Source organism: Monodelphis domestica, chromosome 7 (assembly GCF_027887165.1).
Source record: "Monodelphis domestica isolate mMonDom1 chromosome 7, mMonDom1.pri, whole genome shotgun sequence".
NCBI classification, from domain to species: Eukaryota; Metazoa; Chordata; class Mammalia; order Didelphimorphia; family Didelphidae; genus Monodelphis; species Monodelphis domestica.
In genome coordinates, this window is record NC_077233.1 from 144,249,739 (window position 1) to 144,276,919 (window position 27,181).

Below are 27,181 nucleotides of genomic sequence, written 5' to 3' on the forward strand. Positions count from 1 at the left end.
TTGCTGTTTTAAACTTTTCCTTCTGTATTTTACAGAAGTTCAGAATCATAGATCTGGAAGGGACTTTAGAGATTGTCTAGTCTAGGCCTTGCTCCAGATCAAAATTGACACCTGCACCCAAGGGCTTCTGGTCCCTAGTAGGGGGCTCTTTTCATTCCATTTCTACAGGTTATCATTTTTCTCCTTCGGATGAAGTTACTGGACAGCAGAATATAAGCTTTCATTTAACCTACCAGTGATGAAAAAAATAGTAAGATAGAAATCTTCCTTATTCCATGTTTTGTGACTTCCAATGAGAAAGTACTGTTAGGGACAAGTCACTCCCACTGAAAGATTTATTAGTCATCTTTCATGTATTTCTTCAGAGAGCTTGGGTTTTTATATACTGAAGTAATGAAGCTCTGAAGTTTGTTGTTGTCAAGGCAAAGCTGAACCTGTAAAAACCCATAACAGTTCCAACTTGTCTGAAGCTTCGTTTGAGTTACTACAGTGACTCAATATTGTTAATTAAGAACAAAGCATTCCCAAGATGAACTGCTCTGAGGTAAAAGGACCAAACCAGAATTGTAAAGAAGGCAGGCACATTTATAAAAGGCTTTCTGTGCAGTCATTATTCTCATTCCTAATTATAATCTGGAATACTCCTACCACTCTAAATAGAAACCAGTTTTATTTAACACACTACAACTAGTAGGGCAAGTTGTTTGGAGGAAAATTGCTGAGAACAAACCAAAGGGAACATGCATTTTAGATAAAGTTGAATAATGTGGTCTTGCTGCAGGCTGTTTTATATGGAAGCACACTTTTAAAAGCATTAGGACCAGCTTCCTGAACTAAATAAATGGTGGGCTTTCTGTGACCTGGTACTAACGGATCCTTTGTACAGAACAGCCAACTTCCCTACTTCCCTCTCTCTGTTCTAAATGGGTCACTGTCTAAAATTAATCTGCTAGAAGTTGATGGCAGGTGGGGCTCTAAACTTCAAAAGATCACGTTCCCACAAGTCCTTTCATAACACAGTAATGCACAATATGTTCACACTCTTGGGCTAAGAATATGTTCAATAGGCTTGCTGAATCAGCATAAGGAATAGCTGGTAATGCTTTTTTTTTTTTAAAACCCTTACCTTCCGTCTTGGAATCAATACAGTATATTGATTCCAAGGCAGAAGAGTGGTAAGGGCTAGGCAATGGGGGTTGAGTGACTTTCTTAGGGTCACGCTGCTAGGAAGTATCTGAAGCCATGTTTGAACCCAGGATCTCCTGTCCCTGGGCCTGGCTCTTCAATACCCTGAGCCACCTATCTGCCCTTTTTAAAAATTTTCTTGGGTATGTGATTTAAAAATACTTTTCTAACAAGAAAGTTGGAGTGACTTTGAAGAGGAAGAGATTTAATTGGCCAGTGGACCAGAAAATCCCTAGACTATGAATTATGATTCTGAAGAGGTCTAAGATGTCACAGGTTCTATTCTATATCCATGTAAGTCTCACTACCATAGAGACAGTGAGAACATTTCAACATAAGTTTGTTACTATGTGATATGGGTGCTACTCTACAAAGGAAAATGACCCTCTCAGCAACTGAATCTTCAGAAATTACCTACATCAGTAAATAGAGAGAAGCAAAACCAAAGCTATTTCATCAATGTGGGCGAGTTCAATTCATGTTCCCATTATGAGAACAAGCACACGGATAAAAAATAGAGACTAAAATGGAACAAAATGGGCTTCTATTCTCTTCCACCCTGGCCATAAAACCTCAGATAAGCTATCAGGGAAGGTAGAATTACAAATGAACCCACGTCTTGGGAAATGTAGCTAAAGTAGCTGAGATCCTTATGTTAGCCCTAGACAGGCTGAAAGCAAATATGATGTGGCCTGCCATTACCTGCATCAACAGTCGAAGGGGTCTGCCCTCTTCCTGCTCCAGGACTCTAAACTTTACACCAGCTGAAAACCAAAGAAAAGATGTATGTGAGTAAAGGAGGAATGTTTCTGTTATTGACTCCCTTTGACCTAGTCTTATTGTACCTAAGAGCCAAATACCAGGGGGTGAGTCAACATAAACAGAAATCACCTGACTATATGGATGAAAAGACTACAAATATCAGTCACCCTATTTTGCTTGTTAACAAAAGGGATAAGTGGGTGGAGGAGGAAATTATACAGAGAGAAAAAAAGAAACTTTCTCTCAGATACTCAGTTTGAGAACCCAGAAACCTATCTGGGAATGACATACATTTTTCATTTTCTTTTCTGAATTTTTTTTGTTGTTGTTTTTTTGGAGAGGGGGAGTAGGGAAGGGCTAATTATCAAAAGGACTTCACAGAACTTTACTGAAATAAAGAAAAGTGAGATTTCTAATAGGGAAGGGAAAGTGGCTGCTTTTCAGTGTTGGGCTGGGCTGTCAGCATGGCGGTAGAAGTTTTTGACCCTATTAATTATCAAATCAGTTCAATTCAACTTAATGAAACACCTCAGACTGGCATTCACGGCCCACACGAATGTGGTTCAGGTTACTTTCTGTGAGGTTTCTCTGACACTACTGCTCAACTATGCCCCAATCCAATTAGACCACTCACAAATCCAAAGCATTCCCTCTACACCTTTATTCTTAGAAAGCTCTCTTCCTCATGACTGCCAGCTGAAATCTCATTCATCCTTTAAGGCCCAATTCCAAAGCAACTGATTGTATATGGATTTCCCTTGATCACCCCCATTTCTTCCATTGGTCCTTGTACAGCATTATATTTCTTTTTTTTTTTAACACTTACCTTCTGTCTTGGAGTCAATACTGTGTATTGGCTCCAAGGCAGAAGAGTGGTAAGGGCTAGGCAATGGGGGTCAAGTGACTTGCCCAGGGTCACACAGCTAGGAAGTGTCTGAGGCCAGATTTGAACCTAGGACCTCCTGTCTCTAGGCCTGGCTCTCAATCCACTGAGCCACCCAGCTGCCCTCTAGCATTATATTTCTTTTACGCTTTTATTGTTTCTGCTGAATTATGGTTATTACATAGTTAATAGATAGCTATTATATAGTTATGATATAACATATGTGGGTTCTATCTTTCCTAGAGGTAGCATGGCCTGGTGGATAGAGAGCTGATTTCAAAGATTGCAGACTGACCCATCTTGGCTAAATGACCCAAGCTAAATCACTTAATTTCTCACTGCTTTAGGCAGCTCTCTACTACCACAGGTTACAGAGGTGCTGGAATATTAGAAGAGAGAGTTTCTTCACCTGGAACTTCCCTAGATCTATGAAATCAGTCCTGTTCCCTATATCATCCCTATAAATTTATAAATCTCGAGGCTACGCATTACATCTATTTTTAAAAAAACCTTACTTTCCATCTTGGAATTAATACTGTGTATTAGTTCCAAGGCAGAAGAGTGGTAAGAGCTAGGCAATGGGGGTCAAGTGACTTGCTCAGGGTCACACAGCTGGGAAGTATTTGAGGCCAAATTTGAACCTAGGACCTCCTGTCTCTAGGCCTGGCTCACAATCCACTGAGCTACCCAGCTGCCCCCTACGCATTATGTCTTAATTATCTTTGTATTTTTCCTAGCATGAAACACAGTATTTTGCACACTGTGAGTACTTAATGCATTATTATTATTATTGCAATTTTTGGTTTTTCCATTTATTTACAAATAAAGAAAGACCAATAGCTATAGTGACAGGAGTCTTCCCCCACCACCAGGGTGTCAGAATGAATTCCAAACAATGGATGGCTTTCATCTTCATTTTAATTGGTTTCACATTTTGAATGCCACCAGCCAACTGTCTCTGCTTTCCCAACGATGATGCCTGAGATTCTCAGGCCTCTCAGCATTTGGAAAGAAAGTCCAACAGCTTTGTACAGGTGTATGCTACTATACATATATCACATGTACATATATATATTTCACAAGGTATAAATGATCAATGCACACTCCTCAATTTCTTGATCCAGTGGTGGGAACTGGTTGCAGTTGGTTCAGGCAATCTGGCAAAAATATATCAAATGGCTTCTGAATTTAGAATCCAATATGACCCCCTCAGAACTGGCACTGATACCAAGAAATCTTTATTTCTGCCTTTATGGTCTTAGCACTCAGTACCCAAGGCAAGCAAAATAAGCAAAGTCAAAATGTGGCAGCTACAAATTTGTTTCTCAAGGGCGAGTCCTTTATATTCTTCTGGTTATCTTGGGCTTACAACAGTAGCTTTGAAAGGCTAGTTTTGAAAACTATCATTCAGGGAAAAGATATTATGGAATATAGCACCTCTCATTTATTTAGCACTTTGATATTTACAAAGAACTTTTCTTAGAACTCTTTGAACAAAGCAATGCAAATGTTATTGTCTCCATCTCCTAGTGGAGGAAATTGAGTCTGGAGAAGTTAAATGACTTGCCCATCATTCCATAGTAAGGCGTAAAGCAGACTCAAATTTGGGTTTTTTGATGCCACGACCAGTTCTCCTGTGATTTCATTACATGCCAAGTAGGAAGCTAGATCAGATGACCTCTAAAATTTCTCCCAATCTCAGTTTCTATTGATCACTTGTCAGGTAAATCAGGCAGATAAATTTACATAGCACAGAGGATAATGAATAGGGAGACCCACCTAAGCATGAATGTTTTCTTTATGTAGAGGCTGACCCAACAGAAACACGGTCAAGAAACACAGGCAAGAAAGGTGGAGGTCTTGAGTCAATTCTGATTGATCAACTGAATGTCCTATGGATGCAGGTTTAGATTAGGACTCAATTTGACTCAATCTTAGTGGGCCAGTTATGCTGAAGGACTTTGTCCCAACCTCTGCATTAAAGGAATGTTGCAGAATCGCATACTTCAGAACTGAAGAAACCTCTAGGGTCATAACACTAAGTCTTTTCCTTTTCTTCTTAACACTGCCCTAAAGCTAGAAATGCTGGCATTCTGGCATATATTATCCTCTTGTTTCTTTTACACAAAAACTGTTGAGTCTGCAATTGAGACTGCAGGTTCTTGCTTTACCTAATGTCAAGCTCAATCCTGGCACTCAATTCCGTGAGCGAAGAGAGGAATGAAAGGGCGCTGTGAAGGAAGTATAGTTTGGCCAGAGCTTGTGATTTGTTCACACTCTAAACAGTTACTTTAGTTAGTTCTAAACTAAATCAAGCTAATGTTTTCTGTGGAAATTTAACACTAGCCTATATCCCTTTCTTTGGTATTCCAGGATAACCTTTGGGTTCTAAAGGGAAAAAGTTTAATCTTCAGAATGAAGTTACAACCTGCTTCTTCTACCCTTGTTGAATAGGAGAGGAAACAAAGTCTTTTGTTTTTCTGTAAGCCTCTTGAGATAGTGTGGCAAAGAAAAGTGGACATGTGCACAAGGCAGCCTTTCTGAAGGTCTTGTGATGCCTGGCATCTGGAAGACTGCCTCTTGTCTAGAGAAAGGTCAGAGTGCTCTAATCAGAGGGGCTTGGGAAAGGGACAACACCAAGAGCACAAACTGGAGTACCAGGAAGAAGTGAGAGGACCTTTTTCCTGGGAATTCAGAGTGAGTAGATGGCTCAGAAAGGAAAGCAAGATGGCTGACCACATGTGGCTGAGGCTTTCTTTTTCTCTGGCCTGCTTTTTATTATTTAACAAATAATTATAAATTAAGAGGTAGTCTCCAGAGAATTTTAATCATAACATTTCCCTTTAAATTCATCTAGAAAGTAACTGTCAAGAGAGTTTTTGAAGAACTTTAATGCCAGGAAAAGAGCGGTTCTGAAATCAAGCTAATGAATGAACGAACAGAAAAGGGTTTGGCTTGGACCTAGGAAGCCACTCAGCTGACCTGCCCTTTCATCTTTCTAGTCTGGAAACTGTGTGGGCCATAATAGAAGAAGTAACTTTCATTTATATTTTAATTAACCTGCACTAGAAACTCTAGGTCAAAGCAAATGAGTAGTCAGTGAATGATATTACAAAAATATCAAGAATGTTTCTGCTCTGGGCCAAGACAGGTATGAGGGACTGGATTTTTATTTTATGGACCTCTTGGACCATTAAAATGGGCTGTGATTAAAATCTGTGCCTTATATGAACAAGTCTGCCCAGTCTAACTTATTCTGGGTTAAGATTCCAAAATGTATTCTTTTTTGTTTTTATTTTGTCTTAGTTTTAAAAAAAACTTTTTTTAAATGACTTTTTTACCCTGACACTTCTTTATGATGCCTTTTAAAAAAACCTTCTGTTTTAGAATCAATAGTAAGTATTGGTTCCAAAACAGAAGAGTGACAAGGACTGGGCAACTAGGATTAAGTGACTTGCCAAGAATCACACAGGAAGTGTCTGAGGCCAATTTTGAACCCAGGACCTCTCATCTCTAGGCATGGCTCTCCATCCACTGAGCCACCTAAATGCCTCCTAAATAGGTTTTAATTTTATTTTACAACCCTTACCTTCTGTCTTAGAATTACTCCTGTGAATTGGTTCCAAGGCAGAAAAAATGGTAAGGGCCAGACAATGGGAATTAAAAGACTTTCCCAGGGTCACACAGGTAGGAAGTATCTGAGGTCAAATTTGAACCCAGGACCTCCCATAACTAGGGCAGGCTCTCAAGCCACCAAGCCATCCCCCTAAATAGTTTTTTTTTTTTTAATGACTTTTTCACCCTGACACTTCTTTATGATGCCTTTGTAGTTTTACTTTAAATTTTTTTTTGCCAGATTTTCCTAACTTAATTTTGCAGAATCTCAGATTTGGAAGAAACTTCAGAGGCTCTCTTGGTCAACCAATATAATTTTTTTGGTTAAACTGGTAAAAATGAAATACAGTTAACCAGTCAAACAAAAATCTATGTTCTCTCCCTAGACATAGCACCTACCTGCAAGCCTGTAGGACCTGCAGAACCGAAGGCCAATGGAATAGAGGGGGAGGGAATCTATAAGGTCCACCAGCAAATGGATCAGTCCTTGCACAATCACCACCAACAGACGGAGCTAGAACAAGAAAAACAGCACTATGAAATAGCTTCCAGGAGAGACAAACAGGTCAGTCAGCCTAGTCAACTAATCTTCCTGCCAGCATTGCCCAATCCAACCCAACTTTGGATACTCCTGCTGCCATCATGGAAATGAGTTCTCTTGCTTTGACTAAGTAGCTAAGACCCCACCAGGGGCTGTAGCTTTCTTATATAAGAAGTCTGAAAAGTACATTGCTGGAACTTACAAACCAGAGACGACTACTCTAAGTTTTGAAAATGGGCAAACTAAGTGGCACCAGGCCTGGCCAGGAAGATTCATCTCCTTAAGTTCAAATCTGACCTCCATCACTTATTAGTTGTATGATGCTGGGCAAGTCACTTAATCCTACTTGCCTCAGTTTCCCCACCTAAAAAAGGAACTTAAGAAGAAAATTGCAAACCATTCTATCATCTTTGCCAAGAAAACCCCAGAAGGGGTCACAAAGAGTCAGACAATCAGATAAGATTGAATCAACTCAACAAACAACAAAAGTTTGCAAAACATTCTATGTACTTTTTATCTCACTGAATTCAGACTCAGAGCACATTGTCAGGGTTCCCAAGAGTCACGGGGTCAAAAATAGAGCCTGATTTTCTAGATGAAAGTAGAGGTTTCTTAGCAACCTTTCTATAATTTTCCCTGAAAAAGAAAGGCAACCAGGTGGGTCAAAATTGGCAAGGAGAAATGATATAACATAGTGTTTCTTGAATAAAGTTTTGTCTGGCACAGAATACAATCATGATCCTTTCCCATAAGTCACTTTAGAATAACTAATATTACCAAATGATAAAGATGGAGGGAGGGAGGGAGGAATTTGCTAATACTGGCTATGCTTTATGTTCTGCTATGCATTGCTTTAAAGAGCACCTATCAGCTATTGAATGAGGGGTGAACCAAAATGCCTACTGATTTCAGTCTCAAGCTCAATCTTAACTTTTATGGCTTCAAATAAGGCATGATGGATGCTGACCATCTGCCAGATGGACAAGGATCAAAGCAGCCAAGTGATTATCTTAGCAAGCCTGTAGGGAAAAATTAATTAGAATCCAGGGGAAAGACAATGGACCAGGTTTTAGTTGAGAGACTGTTCTAAGTACTCCCTGGAGGAAGATAGAACTTGGCAGTATATACATTGCTTTTTTTTTACCTGTGATCCCAGGAGGGAGTACAATATATTAAACTGAGATGGGACGAAAACAAAAAGGAAAAAAATGACAGGGATTAGGGATGATTTTCAGACTTCACTCATTATTAGATGAACAGCATCAAACAGTAGGGTTGTCCACTTACCAGAGTAAAGACTAAATAGTAGAGGGCTGTGGTAGGCAGAAGGAATAATAGAATGGTAAAAAGCAAAGTTCCAATAAAGAGCTGTAAGACAAAACAGACATTCATATATTGAACATTAAAAGGCGGTACAATGAGAGTAACCTGAACTTGAAAGAATCCTTTTATTTAAAGAGGGAACATTTCTGGTTCCTTTTTTTTTTTACTCTTGTACTTATCCTATAACTAAACAGAATTTCTGCTAATCTTAATGGTTTGGTTTTCACAGGAAAATTCAATAAAACAATTTATTCTCTCTGAAAGCTTCCTGACAGTTCTGTGTATTGTGCTTTAACTGTACTACAGTTTAATTACTGGCACTATGACATTTGATCTTATAAAATGGCAAAGCTTGATAGAAAGCTAGGAGGGTCAGTTTTTGCAAAGTAAAGAATATATTTATCATCAAGGGGAAGGGAAAAGGGACACTAAAATAAGCATTATTAAGCACCTACTATGTGTTAAGTACTGTGCTAAATACTTTATGGATATTATCAAAATAAACAAAAACACATTCCAAATGCTACTGTTCAGTTGGTAAGAACCAATATCCCAAAGTTGTCACAATATGAACTACTAATAAGAAAAAGACCCAATCTTGGTCCTCTGACAACTTTTAGATGATAATACCATGATCAAAGTAATTTTAATCAATGCCTTTCTCAATAGGTCTAATTGGCCACATCCTACTCTTATGTTACAGCCAAGTTGGCTTTAGAACATCATAAAGCTTTCTAAACAGGGATATCAGGCGTACTGTCTCCAGGAAGAGGCTGATTGTTCTTTAATGGGATTCCTACATCCTATCTTTCCAAAAACCTCTCTCAGCCCTCATCCAGGAGAGAGAAGATAATATATTATTATTCAGTATCTGGGCTGCCAACAATCAAACTCTTATTTAAGGTTAAATTGCCAAGCCCATCAAGAGCAATAAGGTATCACCATCACACTAATACCCCCTTCCTCCACAATTTGGTCCACAGTGGGCTTTAGTTGACAGTTCTAATTAAGTTAGATTATAATGTAGATAAGATTATAACGTAGATAAGACCCCTAGGTTCCTGAGCATTTTTCAAAAGCTCAAAAAGACAAAAGTCAAAAGCTCTAAACTTCCTGGTAATTTAAAAAACCAAAGCCCTTTCTCCATATCCTAAGTAAGAGTGACTACATTTATAACTGTGAATGACTTGGTAATTCTCAACAACACAAGAATCAAGACAATTCTTTTTTTTTTTTTAAACCCTTACCTTCTGTCTTGGAGTCAATACTGTGTATTGGCTTCAAGGCAGAAGAGTGATAAGGGCTAGGCAATAGGGGTCAAGTGACTTGCCCAGGGTCACATAGCTGGGAAGTGTCTGAGGCCAGATTTGAACCTAGGACCTCCCATCTCTAGGCCTGGCTCTCAATCCACTGAGCTACCCAGCTGCCTCCAAGAATCAAGACAATTCTGAAGCACTTATGATAAAAAAAAATGTTATCTACCTGCAGAGAAAGAACTGATGAAATCTGAATGCAGATCCAAGCATAAATTTTTTTTCTTTTTTTGGTCTGTGTTTTCTTACACAACTAATATGGAAATATTTTGCATGACGTGTACACCCTTTATCAAATTGCTTGCCTTCTCAATGAAGCGGGAGGGGAGGGAGAGTGGGAGAGAATCTGGAACTCAAAATTGTTTTAAAAAAGAAAGTTAAAAATTGTTTTTACATGTAAGTGGAAAATAATAAAAAACTAAAAAAATTTTTTTAACTGTCAGCCTAGGCTTTGCCTCTAACTATGTGATCTTAGGGACATAACAACACCAATCTGGACCATGGTTTCTTCCTTGGCAAAGAGTTGAACTAGATGATCAGTTATGCTCTACGATTCTATGAGATACCACTGAAACACCTTGGTAGTTTCTGGATCCCGTCCTGTCCTCTCTTTTCCTTCTCCCTAAACACATGCTGAATACCCAATGTTATTTTATCTAGCTTGGATGTATGGATGAGCAGCATTATGGTATAAACTAGTTCTCCCTTGTAGGCACATTTTAAATCATGATAAAACTTTTTCCAGGACTGTGCTTTCCACCCATGGCCATTTATTAATTATTAACATAGGAAAGAGTGGAGTCCAACTATGACTCAATACCTCAATGATTAAGTTTACTTATTTATTTGTTTTTGGTTTTTTGATTAAGCTTATTTAAAGTTTTTACTATTCTAGAAAATTGGACATTAGTTCTTGGCCTTAACCATTGGGGTTTATTCTGAAACTATACCACAGAAAATAAGCAGGATGATCTAATGATGCTAGAAAAGGTGAGGGAATACCTCAGTCATCAGGCTGACCTACCTGAAATGTCTGGGTTAAGAGAGGACAAAAGTAAATCAGGCAGTAGGATGTTTAAAGAAGTTCATACTGCTAAAAGACAAATTCTGGGATTAGAAAAAAAAAATATACAGGGCTCCAGAAAACTCTAGGTAATTTGCTAGGAAGCTCTGTCTGTGGTTTTGTTTTTCTCTGAAGGCTCCCCAGAATGGGGATTGGCTGGGATCAAATTGAGAGAGAAGTCATCTTCTGTTTCATGACATTCACCTTTTGGATGTAGGTTTGCTTATATTTTACTAGTTAGTCTTTAGCCAAAGCATAAATAATGATAACCATCATATAGAGCAAAGAAAACAAGATCTTTTTCATGAGCTCAGGCTCTTCTACTGAAAGAATTATGACAAAAATAATGGGCAGCACTAAATTTTCTCAGACTCTGATACTTAGCACTTAAAAAAAAAAAAAACCTTACCTTCTGTCTTAGAATCAATATTAAGTATCAGTTCAGGCCAGAAGAGTGGTAAGGGCTGGGCAATCAGGGTTAAGTGATTTGCCCAAGGTCATATAGCTAGGAAATGTCTGGGGTCAAATCTGAACCCATGACCTGCTATCTCCAAGTCTGGTGCTCTATCCACTGAGTCATGTAGTACTTTGTACTCTTTCTTTGACTATTTCTCATATTTGGTATTCTCATACCAAATAACAAATGTTCTGAGACAAAACAGAGATAATGCCTTTAGAATTCTTTGACCTTACTAGGTGGTTAATAAATTGCTATTGAATGTATAGATGCCTGGAATAAGCACTGGCAAAGTTTTTATGTTGTTTGTTTGCCAATAGCTCAAGGAGGGAAGAGTATTATTAAGTGTGCCAGCACTTAAGTGTGTCATGACATGGTGCTCATTTAACTTAAAACAGAAGTGGATGGAGAAGAGGTTTGGGGATTTCTGTTTGGGCAACATTAAAGAACTGAATGCTTGGCAGGACAGCCTAGACTGATACCTATTGTAGTTTTGACCAAGGAGTAACTGAAAAAATTGGTCAATATGCAACCTGAGCAGAAGATGAGATTCAGGTGGCACACCAAATGCAAGGAAGTGCAGATGAAAACAGCCCAATATTGTGTTCATTTCCAAAGACTGGAGGAGAAGAAGAATTGTATATTTTTGGCTAATACCTGATCCAAATCATAGGAACAGGAATCCACCCGCTGTCTCAGGACATTCCACTTCTTTCCTCGAAAGAGGCGCCAGAGAGAAGACAAGCCATAGATCTTCAGACAATACAATCTACAGAAAAAAAGGAATGATTCAAGTAATTATTATCTGGGGTTCTTGGGGCCTGCGAGTTAGAAAAACGGAGGATTCCACAATCAAAGTATTTATCAGAGATGACCTAAAAGAATTAGCAGTATGATTAGGTTAATGGATTTTTTTTGTTACTCAGAAATGCTAGGTTTTATTTCCCACCCACCCCTTTTTCTTGTCCAGACATGTTTTCATTAAAGTCAGGAGTGGCTTTGAGAGGAATCTTTCTGCCAATGCAGAATGGCCACTGCTGTGCAATTTATAACCTCAGAGAGGTATCTAGGGTACTGAGAGGTTGGGTGATTTGCCCCAGGTCCACAGCCAATGTTTCAGAGGCAGGACTTGAACTCAAGGGCAACTCCTCCCATCCATCAGTGGTCTTACTCCAGTTTCCAGAAACTTTCAGCATAATACTATGTTCACATTTCCCTTTACATTTTACAACGTGCGTCTCTCACAACACTCCTTAAAGGCAGACTGTAAGTGTTACTATTCCCATCTTCCACCTGAGGAAGCAGTGGCCCAGAGGGTTTAAGTAACTTGCCTGAGCTCATCCCACTAATAATCTGGCAGAAAGCAAAGGCAGAGTTTGGAGTAGGAAGACCAGATTCTGCAGGCAGCTCCGACTGATGCCTGGCAGAGATTTCACGTCCCTGGGCTCGGCTTCTCTAGCTGGCTCTTGTCCCCTCCAGGTCTAACTCTCCCAAGCTCAGACTCAAGCTTTCATTCCACGTCCAGTGCCCCCTGCACCACACTGAGCTGACTCAGGCAGCACCATGTGGGGAGCAGAGTCTGCCAGAGCACACTCTGTACTGGCTGCTTAAGGTTTTGTTGTGAGCCTGTGGATACAGTCAAAGGACTATGCTTGGGGGAATAATCATGCCAACGGCACCCACCTGGCTCCATAAACATAAAAGCAATAAATGTGGAAAGTGAGGAGTGCGAAGATGTCTGAAAGTATGGACAACACCACTGTCAGGCCCAGGCAGGCTGAAAGACCCACGTACCACAGGATCATTTCAATGAATGGGGACAACAAGTGGATATAACCTAGAAGAAAAGAATAATTTCCTGTGTTAGAAGAATAGTCTCAGTCAGTCTGTTTCTCTTGGAGCAGCTTTAAAAGCTGGAATCACTGAAGCAGTATACAAGACTCACCCCAGGGGACTCTGCTTCTGCCTCTGTCTAACAAGTGGCTTCCAACCACCTTTCAGTCACTTGTGCCTCTCAAGGGATTGTGGAGCAGGTCTTGGGTTTCTCTTCCCCACAATTTCTTTGGAGATCACATTTGTGAATCAACTACCTCCCACCACTTTCATTTGCTTTCCTAACACTAAATATGAGGGCACTCAAGCCACTTAGTAGCACCTTTAGTTAGCACAAAACTACTGAGGTCCTAGGGACAAAAAGATTGGCTTTCTTACTTAGAATTAGTGACAAGAACGGAAGGAGGAGGGCATAATGTGAAAGGATGCCTACAGAGTATGTGCTCAATAGTTTCTTTTTGTAAGAGAACATTTCTGGAATGGGTATAGTGGAAAATTTAGCAAAAGCTTTCCAACAAAGTGAGCCATAGGAGTGCCTCAAGAAACTCAGAAAATGATGCTTCAGCTCTTTTTAATTCAGCAATCATTAGTTTCTTTGGGAGTTCACTGTGAGGAAATGCAAACTCAGACAAAAGCAGAGACTGAACAAACCTGATCCTTCTTTGGGTTTTCTTCCTTCCTTTTTTTTTTTAATATAAAAACCCTCACCTTCCATCTTGGAATCAATACTGTTTATTAGTTCCAAGGCAGAAAAGCAGTAAGGGCTAGGCAATGGGGGTTAAGTGACTTGCCCAGGGTCACCCAGCTGGGAAGTGTCTGAGGCCAGATTTGAATCTAGGACCTCCTGTCTCTAGGCTTGGCTCTCAGTCCACTGAGCGACCCAGCTGCCCCCGTTTTCTTCTTTCTTATTGGTCCCTACTTGTATTCCTTTTGGCCTCATGTTTGATTAACCCAAAGGTGACCGTGGTGGAGGCTCCTTCTCCTTCTCTGTTAATGCCAAAAGTCTGGGCCTTGTCTGGCTTCAATGTTTCCTTATTCCTCCTTTAGTTCATCCAGAGACAAAAGGCTTTACTGGTCTCAAATGGAGAATACAGGGACCTTTCCTTGTGATCCTCCAGATCTGTCCAAATCGGTCAGCCTCCAATTTCTTGACTAATTGATCCCTGCTTCCATCTAGCTTACATTTCAGCCTGGCCGTTGTATGTGAGCAGCCCTCACAATGCCTTGGGAAAACTTGGCAGACATTCTAGCTACTTCTCCAACCCAAGTCCTGGGTACAAAGCTGCCAGCGCCTCTGCACTCTCCCACCAACTTCCAGGGCCATTACTTCTGGCTGCCATTAGTTGCAACATCAGCAACCATTTGTTCAGACTGAGTCACAGATTACCTCCTCCCCACTAGGCTTGAAATACTCTGTGCAAGTTCCACATAGAGTAATTAGTCATAAAGCAATGCGTTATAATAGCCACATGTAATGTTCACTAGCAATAAGGGAAGGGCCATTGCTTTACATGCATAACAACCTAATCTCATATTTACAATGTCAGTAACTAGGAAGATTAAGAACGGTCGACCTATATAGTCTATCAGAAAAGGATCTGGGTAAAGGTCTTCTGTCTTCTTAAAATCAATGTAATTGGCATTTAGGTAGTACTAGGGACAGAATGCTGAGCCTGGAGTTGGAAGGACCTGGGTTCCAATCTAGCTTTGGACACTTCCTAGCAAGTCACTTAACCCCTGATTGCCTAGCCTTTGCTGCTCTTCTGTCTTAAAGCTGATATTAAGATGGGGGCAGCTAGAGGGCTCAGTAGACTGAGAGCCAGGCCTAGAGACAGGAGGTCCTTCATTCAAATCTGGCCTCAGACACTTCCCAGTTGTGTGATCCTGGGCAAGTCACTTGACCCCCATTGCCTAGCCCTTACCACTCTTCTGCCTTGGAGTCAGTACACAGTATTAATTTCAAGATGGAAAGTAAGGATATATTCCTAGATTTTATTTCCAGGTCTTTCCTTTCGTTCTCTGCCGCTGACCTTTTATATGTGTTGTTTCCCACAATTACAGTTTGAGTGCCTTGAGAGCAGGGAATATCTCACTTTTTTTGTCTGCTTCCCCAACACTGAGCACATTTCTAGGCATAGAGCAAATACTTAATAAATTGGTTTCCTTCATTTATATCACTCTTTCCTCCTGGTGCTTCTAGGTCCTTCTCATTTCTCACTGGGGCATCATTCGACCACAGAGCAGAGCAAACAAGGAAAGGTTGTACTTACTAATCCAGAGGTGAATGTGGTAGAGGAAGAAGCGGCCCAACACCTGGTCCAAAGCCCGGTTCATTTTTAGACCAGCGGGAACTCCCATCAACCACTGCAACAGGTCCTGGAGCTCCCGAGCCACATGCTGTCAACATAAAGGGGATCACCCTTAGGAGAGATTGATACTGAATCTAAAGTTTATCGGGTCTTAGCTCTGAGGAGGTCACTGGCAGAGCCACCCAAGCTTAAGTAGGAGGTAAGTTATTCTTCCACGGATAAAAGAACACACATAAGTTAAAGAACTTGCCCAAAGGCCCACAGCAAGTCAGAAGCAGGCCAGGGGCCAGGTTTTCTGGCTCTCAGTCAGGGACAAAGGGTCAAACACAAGTATGATACAGGCCACTCAGGCCATCAATCTCTCATTCTGTCTTGCTGACCTTCAGCACCAAAGGAATGTTTCACTGAACATGTGCAGTTCTCTTTCATTTCATTTGGAAAGTGTAGAGGCACAATTTAATCTCTTTTAAAATGCTTTATTGATGATTCTTGTTTCTTACATCATTCTTTTCTCAGTATATGCATCCCTTCAATAACTGAACATTCTGTTGTAACAAAGAAAAAGTTCAGCAAAACTGACTGTCAAAACACTTGGGTATGCATCATTCTGTTCTGCTAGTCTCTCAGGTCTCTACTGCGAGGAGGAAGTTTATTTCATCCTCTGTTCTTAGGGATCAGGAATGGTCACTGCCATGAATCAAGGTTCAAGCTGCCTTTTAGAATTGTTTTCATTTATATACTGCTGTGAATTCTATAGAACAATTTAATGTAGTGCAACTCAATTCAACACAGATGGAATGAGGGTCAGAAACTGATACAATCTCAGAGTTATCCTGATATAGCAGAAATAGTCCTTGGACTTGGACAATGAAGACTTGAGTTTGAATCCCAACTCTCCCATTAATTTATAAGTTATTTAAGCTCTCTGAGACTCAGTGTCTTCCTCCTTTGTGATCCTAAAGCACAAATATAACCATGTCACTCTCCTGTTCATGAAGCCTCAGTTGCTCCCTATTGCCTCCAGGATAAACACAAACTAGGCTAGCCCTTTACAATTTGGTTCCAACTTGTCTTTCCAGACTGACTACACATTTCCCTCCTGCCCTAGACATTCCAGCCAAAGTGCCCTTCCTGCTGCTGCATACAACCTTCCATCTACTCACCCTGGTCCTTTAAAGGAGACACCCTCATGCCTGGAAAGCTCTCCCCTGTCACCTCCACTTTTAAAGAATCTGGGGTTCTTTAAAAGCACAGTTCGGTTATTACCCCCTAACAGGAGGGCTTTCCCAACTGCCTCAGCTATTAGTTCTCTCCTACCAAATTACTTCATATTTATTTAGCTGTTTTGAAGAAAGCATCTTGTAAAGCTGAAAGAGCCCCATAAATGTGAGTTTATAAGTAATCATTGAATCACCCAAGAACTAGGTACTAGAGATACAAAGACAAAAATTAAACAGTCCCTGGCCTTAAGGAACATACCCTCGATGAGAGGAGACAACATGTGACTATTTGTGACTGTATAAGTATGTACAAGCCACGTCCCAAACGGACAGAAGGTGACCTTAGATGGGAAGGCTTGGAGGAGGAAGAGGCCTGTGCCAGGAATTAGCTTCTGCATAAAGAGGAAACCAAGGGCTCTTGAGAGGCAGAGGAGAAGAGCATTCTAAGTACGGCAGATGGTCACTGAAAAGCCATAGACATAGGAGATATGAAGTGTTGGGGGAAAGGGACAGGAGAGAGTGGGGGAGAAAAGGAGAGATCCTAGAATTAATAAGGAAACATTAGAATTTGTTGATTTGGGGGAGGGCCTTGATCAGTATGTTAGAAAAATCCACAGCTGTGTGAAGGATGAATTAGAGTTGCGAGAGGCCTGTGCTAGAGAGGACAAATAGGAGACTATTGGAATAGGCCAGCCGAAAGGTGATCAAGGGCTGAATGAAGGTGGTAACTATGTGAGTGGAGAGGAGACACGTGAAAAAAGACTGAAGAGAGAAATGACAAGATCTGGCTATTAACTAGATATGTGGTGTGATAGAGGGAGGAGTTGAGGATGACCATGAGGTTGCAAATCTGGGTATCTGGAAGAATGATGGTGCCCTGTTACCTTGGTTAGCTACTTAAGAACTTTAAGTGGTTAATTCATATTTTAAGAGCTTGAAAACAGAAAAGATAAAAAAAACTACCAAAAGGATTTCCCTTAAGGGCAGACAACTATGTGACTCTCTTAGGCCAGGTGTTAACTTTTTTATGTTATGGACCCCATTCTTAGAATGTTTTTAAATATATGTAATATATAAAACTACAAGCAAAAGCCTGTTAACAGGGAAGTTCAAAAGGGGTATAGGTTTTCTGGGGAAATTTAAGGAGTCTTATTTTCAATTTTGAGATGCTTTGGGGATATCCAGTTTGAAATGTCCAGTAGGAAACTGGTGATAAGTGATGTGCTTAGGAGATAGACTAGTCCTCCCAGATATATAAATCTGGGAGACATCTTCATAGAGATGATAATTAAGCCTATAGGTACCAATACAATCACCATAAAAATATGGGGGAATATAAGAAGAGGGCCCAGGTCAGAACCTTGGGCTCTTGGAGTCACAGTTTGTGTCATGGATGATAGCCACCAAAGGAGACTGGAGAGGAACAGGCAGACAGGTAGAAAAGCAATAAGTCTGAGTATAGCTTAAACCCCTAATCTGCAGTAGTACTGCATTAAACTGGATAATATGATACAATATTGAAGTCAGAAGAGCCTGTTTATGTTATGTTTTGTCAAGTCATTGGACTTCTCTGCACCTGTAATGATTTGAAAGCAAGTCCACTTGTTCCTTTAAAAAAAATTTCCCCCAAACGATTTTTGACATTAAAAAAATTATGATTCTCAAATTCCCCCTCTTCCCCATGAAATGGTAAGCAGTTTCATACAATTTTACATGTACAATAATGTAGAACATTTTTGCATATTAATACTTTTGTGGAAGGAAACTTAAACCCCCTCCCCTCCGCCCCCCAATCAAAAAAGTGGAAAAAGTTTGCTTTGATTTGGATTCAGATTCTATCAGTTCCTTCTCTGGAAGCAGATGGCATTTTTTATCATGAGTCCTTTGGGATTGTTTTGGGTCATTGTATTGCTGAGAACAGTTAAGTTATTCACAATTGTTCATCTCATAATATCACTGTCACTTTGTTTAATGTTCTCCTGGTTCTGCTTACTTCATTCTGCATCAGTTCATTTTTAAAATCTTTCCAGATTTTTCTGAGCTCCTCCTGGTCATTAGTTCTTATAGCACGACAGTATCCTATCACAATTATATACTATAAATTACTCAGCTATTCCTCAATTGATGGGTATCTCTTCACTTTTCAATTCTTTGCCATCACAAAAAGAGCTGCTTTAAATATTTTTGAAGACAGAGATTATTTTCCCTTTTGTTTTTTATCTCTTTGGGATACAAACTAGTAATGTTATTGCTGAGTCAAAGGGTATATACTGTTTTATAGCCCTTTGGGCCGAGATCCAAATTGCATTCCAGAATGGGTGAATCAGTTCACAACTCCCCCAGCAATGCATTAGTGTCTCAATTTCCCCACATCTCCAAGTTTTATTCTTCTTCTTTTATGTCTTAATAGCCAATTTAAAGTGGTACCTCAAAGTTGTTTTAATTTGTATTTCTCTAATCATTAGTGATTTAGAGCATTTTTTACATGACTATAGATAGCTTTACTTTGAGAATTATCTGTTCATATCCTTTGACCATTTATCAGTTGGAGAATGACTTGTACTCTTATACATTTGACTCATTTCTCTTTGCATTTAAGAAATGAGGCCTTTATTGGAGAGACTTATAAAATTTTTTTCATGTAATCCTTTTAATATCAAAAATTCAAATAACAGTTAACAGAGCAAGATGGCTACTATTCTCTAGAGGAATCAGAATAGTAATATTCCCTTCCTGCCCCAGGAGAAGATGTGTATCATCCTTCTTCTCCCCTTCACCCACCTGGAATGCCTGAAATCTAGGACTGGAACTCTGCTATACCACTATCTAATGATTGATGACCCCCAAATCAAACAATTATACTCACAGTGGAATTAGTTATCAGTAAATCAGTATTAATTAATAAAAGAGAAAATTAACACCAGAGAACCAATTCCCAAAAACAGTTTGTGAAGAATGAGAATCCCTCAAACCAGTAACAAGTTTTTTAGCTTCATTGCCAATACTAAATCTAACAGGAAAGTGCAGAATGAGGTTTCCTATTTCAGGGATGCACAGGAAGCCCACAGAATTTTGAAACATCAGGTGTATTCATTCTAGTCATTTTCCTAACCCCTAAAAATCCATCTTTCTAGTCTAGTACTTGTTTCTCAGCTCCTCCAACATTTCCTTTATCAGTTACTGTCACGAAAGCACTACTGCCTTGTGCCAACAAATCTTGCCCTTGCAGCTGAGAACAGAACATACTTTATAAATAGAACTTATGTAATATTTAAAGCATAAGAGCCTGGCAACAGGAAGAGGTTTTCTTTTTAAAATTAAATATTTATATATCTGTGCAATTTTGAAGTCAAAAGGTTTCCAGTCAAGGGTGTCCAGGGAGCTTTGCAATGATTAGAGAAGTTAATCCCCGAATCTGACACAGCACTACAATTTTGGGTATAGGCCATGCCCAACTATCTCAGACATATTGCTTTGTAGACCTTTTCGCCCCAGTGTGGGCTTCCTGATCTCCAAAGACTTTGCTAGTTTTTAGAAGAAACAGAATAAAACATATGAACCCTCTGAACTCAGACACTTGATCTGCTTTTGCTAAAAAATGAAAAGACAGGAGAGAATAGGGAGGTAATGCTTCACCAAGAATAATAATAGCTCATATGATAGAAGGTTTGCAGTGTGCTTTACTTACATCATCTCACTTGATTCTCATCACCTGTGAAATAAGTGCAACATCAAGATTCAGAGGCCAAAGAGATCATTCTACTTAGAAAAAAACTCAGTGGAAGAGGGCCAATAAATAAGTTAATGAGAAGGGTTACAATGCTCAGAAGATCATAAAACCAAGGCTCTGATCTATTCATCAGTGAGAATTTTAGGTGCATATCTTTATACTTCTTGGAGAAAAACGAGAATCTGTCACTACAGGCTTCTATTGTCAGTCCTTACAGTCCGAACTACCTTCTGTTGAGAATGATCTCATTTAATCTGAAGATTCCTGAAAACCAGACTTTTTCCCCTAGACTTTTTCTTTGGACATGTCATGTGAACATTACTTTATGAATCTGGGATGAAGAATAATATGAAAAAGCTGGTTTGATTTTTCTGTTGCCTCCAAGAGACTGCCATGTGGACAATTGGGGAAGGAGAAATAATGTAGGTTTAACTTGATCTCCAGTGGGCAGAAGTTATTGGGGTTTAAGCTTCATCAAGAAGAACTTTCATGGAATGGGCTTACTCATGAAGTAGTGAGCTTCTTAACACTAGAAATTCTCAGACAATAGTTAAATGACCATTTTTTTACCATGTCAGATATGGCTAGGGCTAGATGACCGATAAAGTCCCTTCCAATTATAGAATTCTATAATTCCAATAAGAAAGTCAAACAACTTCAAGTAAAAGAGAAATAGGGAATTGGTTCTAGGAAAATAAAGGAGAGGAAAAATAGGGGAAAAATGAGACAGAAGGTCCATCAGAAGGAATAAAACCACAGTAATGAACTAATTTTTTTGTGTCTTGTTTTAAAAGGCTGCAAACTCACTCTAAATTTAAAAAAGAAAACACTCCTTCATTTTTTGAGGGGTGAATATAAAAGCAATCACCACATTAGAAAGTACCAGCTGTTATTTTATAAATTTTCATGGCATCTCTGAGCTGCTCCCTCAGTTACCTTTTGAAGCAATGCTGCAACAATTTTGCCATCTCCACATCATTACCTGTATAACTCACTGGATTCTTCATGATAAAATAAGGCAGGGATATAGTCCTGGCCTTCTACTTCTTAAGGAGGAGGGCAGTAGAATCCTCAGAAATTGTGACATGACTCAGACAAAGCTTCAGAAAATAAATTGATGCATCCAAACTCTGTGTACAGAACTGAAATGAGTATTGCTTAGGAAAAAAATTATTCCCACTGGGATTATGGAAGAAATATGTTGGAACTTGTAGCAAAATAGTCAAGAGGTCATTTCATAGCACAGCTTTCCTTTATTACTTTAAAACAGCAAGAAATGTCCCAAATAAAAGTAAGATAACAAAAAAAAAGTAGGGGAAAGTAAAGAAATTCACATAAGGAAACCTACACAGAAAAATCAAAGAGACAGACTGAATAAATGAATAAACAAAAAAGACTTTTAATAATATAGGGTAAAAGGATGCAAGTCAAAATCTCCATAAGGAATAATACTGCAATAATTATGATTAATAATCCCAGAAAAGAGACTGTAAGAGAAGTAAAGGAAGGCTTAAATAATTGGAGGAATATCAATTATTCATGGCTGGGACATGACAAAAAATGATGGTACTATGTAAATTAATTTATAGATTTAGTGTCATGCCAATCAACTTACTAAGGAATTTCTAAGGTATTCCTAAGAGGTTTTGTGAACTAAACAAAATAATAATAAATTTAATTTGTAGGAACAAGAATCTTAAGGGAAATAATGAAAGAAAAAAAAGTAGGAATGAAGGAGCCCTAGCAGGACCAGATCTCAAACTAGTATAAAGCAATAATCATTTTTTAAAAAAACTTGATATGGTTAAAAAATAGAAAAATTGACCAGTGGAACCATGAAAGATTTAGCTATCTCAGCAATACAATGATCTAGGACAATTCTGAAAGATTTATGACAAAGAATGCTATCCATCTCCAGAGAAAGAATTGCTGGAGTCAGAATGCAGATTAAAGCATATGATTTATCACTTTAGTTTATTTATGGTTTTATTTTGGGATTTTAGTTTTATATAAGTATTCTCTTATAATAATGACCAAAATGGAAATATGTTTTCATGATAATACAAGATCAAATTCAGATCAAATTGCTTACCATCTCCAAGAGTGGGGAGGAAAGGAAGGGAAGGAGATAATGTAGATCATGTAATTTTGGAAAATGTATGTTGGAAATTGTTATTACATATAATTGGGAGAATAAAATATCTTTGAATTTTAAAAAAATGATCAATGAAGCATTAGGAAAGCATGATCCAGATGCAATTTAAAGACACCAACTAATAGAGAGCAAGGGCTTCCTATTTGACAGACACTTCTGGGAAAACTGGAAAGCAGTCTGGTAGAAATTAGGTTTAGGCCAACAACTTAGATCACATAACACAATAAACTCCAAGTGGACATATGACCTAAATATATATTTAAAAAGTCACATTACAAAGATTGGAAGAGAAGGGATAGGAACAACTTTGTCTAGGGGGAGAATTCTAACCCATATAAGGGATAATAGTCATTCTCTAAGACCAAATGGACAATTTTGGTTACATAAAATGAAAAAAGCTTTTGGATAAGAAAAATCAATGTATATAGAATTATAAGGGAAAATTATTTGGGAAAAATAATATATTTTTAGCAAATTTCTCTCATATAGCTATAATAATCAAGATATATTTGCAATTGCTACAAACATAAAAAACAAGAGCACACATTCCTCAGTCAATAAGTGGGCAATGAATGAGAATAGACAGTTCTCAAATGAAGAAATATACATAATCAATAAACAGAAAAAAAGGCTTCAACTCACTTAATAATGAAAGAAGTGCAAATTAAGGCATCTCGGAGGCTCCACCCCATCATATCAGATAAGATGACAGAAGAGGAAAAGAGGAAAGAAGAATTGTGAGAACTGTCACACTGTTGGTGGATAAGTGAATTGGTCCAACCTTTCTGGAAAGCAATCTATCTACAAATGCCCCTAAAGTCATCAAACTGTACATACCTTTTGTCCCAGTGGAAATACATAAGCATGTACCACTAGGATGCCATAGAGGGAAAGGATGAATACATACAAAAGTATTTATAGCAGTATGTTTTGTTGTAGCAAACAAATAGAAACAAAGTAGTTACCCATCCATTTGGGAATGGCTAAACAAATTGTGATATGAATGTAAGAGAATATTATTGTGTTATCAGACATGAAAACATGATAGATTCAGAGAAATTTGGGAAGACTTAGATGAACTAATGCCAAGCGAAAGGAGCAAATCCAAGAAAGCAATTTACATGATGACCACAATATTATAAAGGACAACTCTGAAAAACTCAAGAAGTCTATCAAAAGTGACTTTTAGCCAAATCAAAACATTTAACAAACTGATGAACCATAATTCCTACTTCTTGAAAGCAAAGTCACAGACTAGAGGTAAAGAAGGAGATATGCATTTTCATACATGGGCAATGCATTAGTTTGTTTAATTATACATATTTGTTATAGTAGAGGGTTTTTGTTCCGAGAGGTAGGAGTTAATAGATATTGATAGAGCTGCAAAAAACTTTTAAAACAGAACATCAATAAAACACTTTAAAATACACATTAGAAAATGTTTAAAAATTCAGATGAGAGGGACAAATGGTAAGTGTTACTATTTTTAAAAAATGGATATCCCACCTTTAAAAATGAGCTATACAGAAGTACACAATTTCTATACTCTTTTCTTTTTTGTATGTTGAAACATTTTTGTTAATGATCTTTGAATCCATAATAAAAACATTTAAAATGAGACTATAATAACCACAAGTACCCCTGGAGTAGCTGAAATGCTTAATTTTAAAAATTAGAGGAAGAAATAAGGAGCAAAATTATAGTTTTAAAAGAATTTTAAGAGAATCAATGGTTTAGAGCAGAAAGTAAAATTTTTGTTTGTAACTCTTTTTTTTTTCTGACTAAGAGTCAATGGTAAATATCAAATCTAAGGCAGAAGAACAGTAAGCAGTAGGCAATTGGGGTGAAGTGACTTGCCCAGGGTTACACAGCTAGAAAATGTCTAAGGCCAGATCTGGACCTATGTCCTCCTATCTCAAGGCCTGGCTTTCTATCCACTGAGTCACTTAGATGCCCTCAGAGGGTGGAAATTTTGGGAGGCAGCTGGGTAGCTAAATGGATTGAGAGTTAGGCCCAGAGATAGGAGGTCCTGGGTTCAAATCCGGCCTCAGACACTTCCTAGGTATGTGACCTTGGGCAAGTCACTTAATCCCCATTGCCTAGACCTTACCACTCTTCTACCTTAGAACTAATATCCAATATTGATTCTAAGAAGGTAAGGTTTAAAAAAAAAAGTAGAAATTTTTAACAAAACAATGCCTCTCCTGAAAAAGAAAATGGAAGGTATGGTACATAAAATAAGATGTATTTGTAAACAACAGATCCAGAAGTAGGTGCCACGGTCCATTGCCCTTTGAGCACTCTGTGTCCATCTGTCCATGGTTCTAGACAGATGGAGGATTTTTTTTTTTAGCATGCTTTTATACTGGGTTCTAGCCAAAACCCTGCTGCTTCTAAGATTATAAAAGAATCAGACCAGAGCAGAGAGTTTATTTGTCTTTTCAGAGACCAAAAATAGCAATACTGAGTTAGTAAATGATGGAAAGAAGTAGCTACATCTTGTCAAATGAAAGGGAATGTTAATTTTGTTTCATTCAAAAAATTATTAAATGTCAAAGTTATCCTTCAATCAAAATATTTATAAGTTGGGTATCTTCTACAATAAATGACATAAAAAGATTTGTGTTAAGGCCAAAATAGGTCCTTTAAGACAGGCAAAATAACATGAATTGTGGTTAGAATTGGGAATAAAAGTTGTGTATTTCATTACTTCTTTGCTCAATTTTAAGTTTCACCACTAATATATTCTTTCACAGGTCACATGGTTATACATTAATTTTAGCTGTAAAGTTATTTTCTAAGACTTTAATTTCCTCAAACAGAGGAACCTGGTAAAATTATTGAATACACTTAAGTTTTTAAAACATCAGCTGTTTTATTATGAAATCTGCTTGTGTTTTTATAATCACTTTACATTTTAGAACTAGCAGCAGTGAAGAACAACCCTGTTTATTCATTTAGATTTGAGTTTCATTGGGCCAAAACAAAGGATATCAGTTGTAGTAATGTTGCATGAGCCTACACATACATGCACACATGCATGTGCTCACACATACAACTTTTAAGTATACCATGGTATAAGAAAAGCTTAAGGGAAAATCAAACAGTCAGCCAATGGGTCTTTCTGAAGCATTTATTCTGTGCAAAGCATTGTTCTAGCTACTCTAAAAAAATACAAAGGAATTTAAGTAGAAAAAGCTTTTCCCTTTAGAGAGAAACCAACTTCTGGCTCAGTCATAGAGCTTTGGGGATGGAATTTTAACTTAACTCACATCTGCAACAGGGATGAGAGCGTCAGCCAGCTGACCGATGCGATTCTTCCTATATAACCAGGACAGCAGTAAGATCCCCAGAGCTACATCCACAAGGAGTGAAACAAAGATGTTGGCTTTCCTGTATGGGAAGATGTAGGTAGAAGAGTGAGGCAGCGTGATATAGTGAAGTGGTACTTATTTAGAGGCAGAAGACCCAAATTCAAATCCTGGCTCTCTTCCTTACTACCCTATTGACCTTGGGTAAATGGGTAAATCACTTCCATCTCTGGGTTCAGTCCCTTCATCTGCAAAATGATAGAGTTGGACTAATACAAAATTCAATGAAAGGTGGAACTTGGTCTTAAGATGGTCTAATTGTTGTTCAGTCAGTGTTTCTTCTGGATCCCACTTGAGGTTTTCTTGGCAAAGATATTGGAGTAGTTTGCCATTTCTTTTTCTAGCTCATTTGACAGGAAATTGAGGTAAACAAGGTTAAGTGACTTGTCCAGGGTTACAGATAGGAAGTGTCTGAGGCCAGATTTGAACTCAGAAAGATGAGTCTTCTTGACCCCAGGCCTGGCTCTCTATCCACCCATTATACCATGTAGTTGCCCTTGGAGGGTCTAAACTAGCAGTTCTATGTCTGTGTGTGTATTTGTGTGTGTTTAATCACACGCAGAGAGGAGTGGTTTATTTATAAGATTTATAAGAGGTTTACATTATAAAATACATTTACATTCATTCTTCTCTATTGTATCCTAGGCGGGACAGGAATTATTAGAGAAATCTGCCCAGGGTTCATCCAGGCATTAAGGAGCAGGGCAGTAATCAAACCCAGGGCTTTTAAAGCCAAGGTTAGCACTCCTCCCACAGCTGCACCCTCTTGAAGGACTCTAAATTACTTAACAGGGTTGACAAAGTACAAATGTAGGCTGTTTTACTTCCTGTTAATTCCTAAAGTTAGAGAGTGATGTTGAGAGGCAGCTGGAGAAAGTCAGAAAGAACTCTTTATACCAAAGAATTTTCTTTAAAATTTACTATTAGTGAAAACCCCTAACTGCTCCAGGGAAGGGTTATCCATCTAGATGCCAGATAAAAAATGAGAGGGTGAGAATACTGTACCTCATCAGCTGGTTCTGGTTCTCAGCTTTTTGGTTGCTAAAGACAAATCTGAGATGCTCTAGTCGATATCTAACCTGCTCACAAGTTGAGAGTTTGCTCCATATGAAGGACACAGGCCAAAACTTAAATATTCTGTAGAAATAAAGTAGAAATATATATTTCTTCCACTAGAAAATAAGGACAGAATGTTGCATTTCAACATTAATATCACATAATAATTCCATTTTGCCTGAATTTTTACCACTTAGAAGGTAGAAAGGGAGAACTGCTCTAACACAGGCCCATGGGCCCCTTAGGACAGCATTGGCAAACATTTTCCTAGTTTGAGTGCCCAGAAGGCAAATTCAAGTTATTTGTGAGCCCCTGCATTACCAGAGAGAGCTGAATGGGGAAGTTCTCTCTTTGGGCAGCTGGAC

At 38.6% G+C, this 27,181-nt stretch overlaps 1 protein-coding gene across 4 annotated transcripts in view; it reads right to left on the bottom strand.

The window, feature by feature from the left end:
* PIGQ (phosphatidylinositol glycan anchor biosynthesis class Q) overlaps positions 1-27,181 on the bottom strand; it is a 70,905-nt gene that overhangs the window by 13,259 nt on the left and 30,465 nt on the right. For all 4 annotated transcript variants that reach the window (XM_056805750.1, XM_056805748.1, XM_007499201.3 and 1 more), the window contains exons 3-10: positions 26,766-26,897; positions 25,662-25,782; positions 15,246-15,372; positions 12,826-12,979; positions 11,800-11,911; positions 8,274-8,354; positions 6,845-6,959; positions 1,888-1,949 (exon numbers count right to left, since the gene is read on the bottom strand). In XM_056805750.1, the coding sequence (XP_056661728.1) occupies positions 1,888-1,949; positions 6,845-6,959; positions 8,274-8,354; positions 11,800-11,911; positions 12,826-12,979; positions 15,246-15,372; positions 25,662-25,782; positions 26,766-26,897 (904 nt within the window). The remainder of the gene's footprint in view (positions 1-1,887; positions 1,950-6,844; positions 6,960-8,273; positions 8,355-11,799; positions 11,912-12,825; positions 12,980-15,245; positions 15,373-25,661; positions 25,783-26,765; positions 26,898-27,181) is intronic.